The sequence below is a fragment of the Ailuropoda melanoleuca genome, chromosome 16 (assembly GCF_002007445.2).
Source record: "Ailuropoda melanoleuca isolate Jingjing chromosome 16, ASM200744v2, whole genome shotgun sequence".
NCBI lineage: Eukaryota > Metazoa > Chordata > Mammalia > Carnivora > Ursidae > Ailuropoda > Ailuropoda melanoleuca.
This window is the reverse complement of record NC_048233.1, coordinates 79500097-79505495: the sequence shown is the minus strand read 5'-3', so window position 1 is coordinate 79505495 and position 5399 is coordinate 79500097. Positions and strand designations below refer to the sequence as shown.

General features: G+C 52.1%; 1 protein-coding gene across 1 annotated transcript in view; it reads right to left on the bottom strand.

The window, feature by feature from the left end:
• DTX4 (deltex E3 ubiquitin ligase 4) overlaps window positions 1-5399 on the bottom strand; it is a 52110-nt gene that overhangs the window by 14597 nt on the left and 32114 nt on the right. The window contains exon 8 of the mRNA XM_034644764.1: window positions 3051-3140. Coding sequence (XP_034500655.1) covers window positions 3051-3140 — 90 coding nt within the window. The remainder of the gene's footprint in view (window positions 1-3050; window positions 3141-5399) is intronic.

Genomic DNA, 5399 nt, shown 5'->3' with positions numbered 1-5399 from the left:
ACAGTATTTCATAACCATAACCTACAAAATAACGTGTCAATTGCCTATGTTATCGGCAAGACGTCTGGTCAACAGTAGGCTATTAGTGGTTAAGTTTTGGGGAAGTCAAAAATTTTATGTGCAGGGGCGCCTGGGTGGCTCAGTCGGTTATGTGTCCAACTCGATTTCAGCTCAGGTCATGATCTCAGGGTCTTGGGATGGAGCCCTGCGTGGGGCTCCCTGCTCAGCGGGGAGTCTGCTTGAGGATTCTTTCCCTCGGCCCCTCCCCCCACTCTCTCTCTCAAATAAATATATTTTTAAAAAGTTATATGTGGATATCAACTTCAGGACGATGGGGATCAGTGCCCCTGACCCCTGAGCTGTTAAAGGGTTAACTGTATATCAGTAGAAAAGGACATGTAGACACAGTAAATAAATACAAGCCAAAGTGTGTGTAATTGCAACAACAGCTGTCACCACGCTGGGCATTGTACAAATGCTACTTTCATTTAATTTTTACAACGTCCTGTCCATGCAGATAGAAATTATCACCACTCTTTTATAGATCCGGAAACTAAGACTTCAGGATGTTAATCTTCATACCAGTCCCCACATCTGGTAAACTGCAAAGCTAGAACCAAGGCCACATCTGGCTCCAAAACCCATGCTCTTATGACCTTGCTGTGCAAAAGCCCAGGGTTGGGACCCCGGAGCAGCAGACAGATGAAGGATAAAGGTGAGGAATTAGTATGTGGGGAAGGTTGAGACCCACACTGTCGTAGGTCCCATATGCCAAGCTGAGAAGATACGACATTGTAAAGAAGGAAGGGAAAGGTACCAATAATTTTGTTTTTTTTTTCTACTTTATTTCTTTTCAACAAAAAAGCTTGATGCTAGAAACCGTGCTTTGGGATACCTAACCTGGGGTGGGGGGCATCTGGGTGACTCAGTCTGTTAAGCATCCGACTCTTGATCTCAGCTCAGGTCTAGATCTCAGGGTTGTGAGTTCAAGCCCTGTGCTGGGCTCCACGCTGGGCACAGAGCCTACTTTTAAAAAAGGGTACTTAACCCGGTGGCAAGTGAAAGACGAAAGTATTTACTAGGTTGGCAGTGACAGGATTAGAAAAGGAGTCAAGCGGGTTTAGCGGGCAGTTCACAGGGAAATGCCCTGAGTGGCATGGTCGTTCAGAGCAAGAGTCCACTAACATGTCCAACCTGAGTCCCAGGGATCCCGGGTATGTCATTAACAAGGGGAAAGAGGCCTGGAAAAGGGGCAGCTCTTGGCAAGAGTTTTAGCAGTAGGACTTCACAGTGGACATGTTTAGCCCCAGTTGGGACTGTCGGTCTGGGCTCAGGTACAGACATGTCTGTTCAGGACTAATCCCTACTCCTCATCTGAGGACCCTGCACTGGGCACATCTTCATGACGTGGTTGATTTTCTCATTGTTCCAAACGATCTGCTTCCTCCTCCGTAAGAGGAGAACATAGCCGTACCCTTTGCCATGGGACCTAGGGGTCCACTTGTAGGCAGTTCACGACCCCATGGTTCATAGAGTGCCCATGACCTGCTGGGCTCGGGGAAACATGCGTAGGAGCACAAGCTTTGAGGGGCAACCCTAGGAGGACTGTACCATCCCACGTGGGCTCTCTCTTGGTCCTCGGCCCCGTTCCCTGGGAAGGGCATAGGTCACAAAAGGGCTGCTCCTTCATCCTGGATTCTAGGACATGGAACCACACGGAGCAGAGTGAACTGACTGACAGCAGCAGACAAGCCACAGCCACCGGCATGCAAAGTGCATGAGAAATAAACATGTGAGGGAGTCGGCCTCTGAGACTGAGGTTGCTTGTTACACAGCATGACCTGGGGAAAGCTAGCTAAAACACACCTCTTGGGGCACCTGGGTGGCTCAGTCAGTGAAGCATCTGCCTTCAGCTCAGGTCGTGATCTCAGGGTCCTGGGATCGAGTCCCACATCAGGCTCCCTGCTTGGCACGGAGTCTGCTTCTCCCTCTGCCTCTGCCTCTGTCCCTCCCCCTGCTTGTGATCTCCCTCACTCTCTCTCTCTGTCACAGATAAATAAAATAAAATCTTAAAAAATAGGGGCGCCTGGGTGGCTCAGTCGTTAAGCGTCTGCCTTTGGCCCAGGGCGTGATCCCAGCGTTCTGGGATCGAGCCCCACATCAGGCTCCTCCGCTGGGAGCCTGCTTCTTCCTCTCCCACTCCCCCTGCCTATGTTCCCTCTCTCTCTGGCTGTCTCTCTCTCTCTGTCGAATAAATAAATAAAATCTTTAAAAAAAAATAAATAAATAAATAAAATAAAATCCACCTCTTGTCCAGCATTGCCCCTTAGCACCCCACCAGAAGGGGCACAACACCTCCCTAGACCAGTGGTTCTTATCCTTTTTGAGATTAGGGAAAGTTGTGAAAATCCAAAGATTTTCTGGCCTTCGCCACAGAAAAATGAGCATAAAAACTTTATTCTAACTTTACAATTTATACAGAACCACTGAAGCCTGACCATGAATCACTGGGAATCCAGGAACCCAGTGATTTTTCCATTTGTCTTTTTGGGACAGGCAAAGAGCAGAAAGGCACATTATAAAAAAAAATCTCCCCCAAATTAAGAACCCTGCCCCAGAGCAGTGCCTCCAAAGCTTTAATGTGCTGTCAGATCACCTGGGATCTTGTTAAAATGAAGCAGGTTCTAAGCTTCTGCATTTCTACCAAGCTTGTAGGTGTGGCCCCCGGTGTTGGTCCCTGGACCAGCTGCTAAGCAGCAAAGCCTGAGAGAAAGGGTCCTAAAATGGGTGAATTCTTGCCAGTACTATCCAGGAGAGGAAACAGCCCTGTCCCCACCACCCCGCAAGAGAAACAAATTCTAACCCTATGCACCCTTACCTACGGCTGACTCAAATATGACCTTGGTTACCATGTGCATCTAGAGTAAAAAGAGGNGTCTAGAGTAAGAAGAGGCCCCGCTCTTTTTAGATTGTGCGTGGCAGGAAGCAAAACTTGGGGCCCTGTCAGAGAAGTCAGTCCTCCCCTGCCCCACCCAGACTCCCACTCTTACTTTTCTCCCCTTCTCGCTGTCTGGAAGGTAACAGTGTCGTGGGAAGCCACGGGCGCTGAAACTCTTCCCAGGATTCGGGTGCTCTGGCCCCTGAAAACAGAAAGAAAGACAGCAAAGGGCAGTTTTCAAAAAATTTTTAATGAAGCGGTGCAGACCGCGATGAATTCAAACAATGATGACAATACTAAGGGTCATAGTGTCTAGACAGAGAACAGATCCCCAGGCCGTGACAGTAGTGGTTTCACGCATGCCCGGTGGAGTCATTAGACCTGGGTTTGGACCCAGAACTGCCGCCTCCCAGGGGTGTTGGCTGGAGCCCTCTCTCAGGGCGTGGGTTCCCCATCCGTTAAATAGGGAGAATGTGAATGTTAAGTGCCCTTGGCCCAGGCACCTAGAAGAGCTCCATCAGCTACACCGGGTCTTTTGTTTTACAAAAGAGGAAAACCTGCCCCCTAGAGAGGTTACAGGGCATCTCCAAGGGCTTTGCCAAAACTCAAGTCCAGGTTTCCTGGGGCGCACTGACCTGTTTACCTCCAAACGACTCAGAATCACAAATGTGCCTCTGGGCCAGGGGCCATGCGATCACCTTCTTAATCCATTCACCCACTGAGGGACAGTGAGGTTCCTTCCCTGTCTTGGCCCTTCTGAGTAATGCTGCGATGAACGTGGGGTGCACCAAAACCCCAATTAGGCAAGCAGTCTCAGGCCACAGGGTGGGAAAGAAACCGAAGCAGAAATCAGCCAGAAACCAGGCATCCTAATCGGGGTCCAGCATGAGCCCACAGGCCCCCTGAGCAGCTCATGAAAAAGGCGGGGTTTTCTCCCACTACAACCGCACATATTTCCCCTAACCCGTCCCCGCCCACATACAAAAGTCTGCCTGTAATTTCTGAGCATCTCTGACCCCCTGTGGGTCTGTGGAGCCCCTTGAAAGTCCCTTCTAGATGACACCAATATAATACTGGTAAATCCATGCGGCTCCCGGCACAAGCTCTCACACAAACGGTAAACGAGTTCTGGCTGAAAACAATGAGTGAACGAGCGAATGAATGCATGAATGACAAAATTGCAAGAAAACACAGACTTTTGGGGGTTTTGTTGGTTTTTTTCGTTTTGTTTTGTTTTACAATGGATGGTGGTTCCAAACTGATGTTAAAATCCTGTGATTTAAACATTTTAATCGCGTGGTTGAAGATCATCTATGCTGTGGCAAACTGAACAGCGTTTAAGGGCACTCCTGGAGAAGGGAGAGGTGCCTGGGGCCGAGAGGCAACCCTGTCTTCCTGGAGATGCTCGGAGATGCAGGGCCCACAGCTCCGAATTTCGTATTCATGCGACATCACTTCACATTTACAAGGCGCTCACAGCCACGGCTGTTTGCCGGCCAGGCTGCCCGCGGAAGGGCCCATTCCCACCACGGCCCTGTCTGCGCCTCGCCCGCCTGGGACGTGCCCCGGGCGCGGCCAGCACGGGCGGCCGCCTGGCACTGACCCAGCCGGGCTGCGTGCTCCCGGCTGTCGCTAAGCGGGCAGTCACGACTACCTCCCCCGCATTGAGTTTCTCGCCCAGGGAACCCTTCTCTGAAGTGAAGGCAGAGCTTCAACTTGACTCCTCATGGAAGCCCAAGCCCGTGCGGTCTCTGAGAGTCTCTGGGGACAGGGACAGACGTGGCGCTGGGTGTCCTGCTGCGGACTCTCAGGGACTCTGCGCTCTCTACGGAGCGGCTGTCCTGACCCCAGAGAGATGCATTTCCCTTGACACACGCTTGGGTTTTCCTGGAGGAGCCCGTCGACGCCCTAGTGCCCCCACCGATCTTCAATCCCGGCGCTTGGGAAAAGAGCCTCCCGCGAAATTGCCGCCCCGCCCGATCTTCGCCCACTGCAGTCTCTTCCATCGCCGCCACGGCCTCGGCTGTTTCTCCCGACTCCCATGTCATCAGTCATGTCCCCACCATCCCAACTGGCTGCCTCCCATCATTCCGGAAGTCTCGACGGCCGCCGCACCCACCCATATCTCGCTCTCCCTTGTCCCCAGCGCCTCCCGTGTTCAGGCCCTGCGACTGGAGCGGTCTCTAACTGGCCCATCTGGTCATCATCCCTCATTCTTCTGCCGGGCTGGCCTTCCTGAAGTGCATTCCCCACGGCACAACTTTCCCTACTGCCAGTCCCGCCAGCAGCCTCGCAGGGCTCCCCACAGCCTGGCAGGCAAAGTTGCAGCCCCCTGCATGTTGGCGTCGTTCCATGGCCTGGCCGCAGTCCTCCTTCACTGTCTAGTCTTCTCCATCCTTCATGCACCCTCCTCCCATCCCCCACCTTTGCAAGTCGTAAGCCCCACATTAGACTCGTCCTC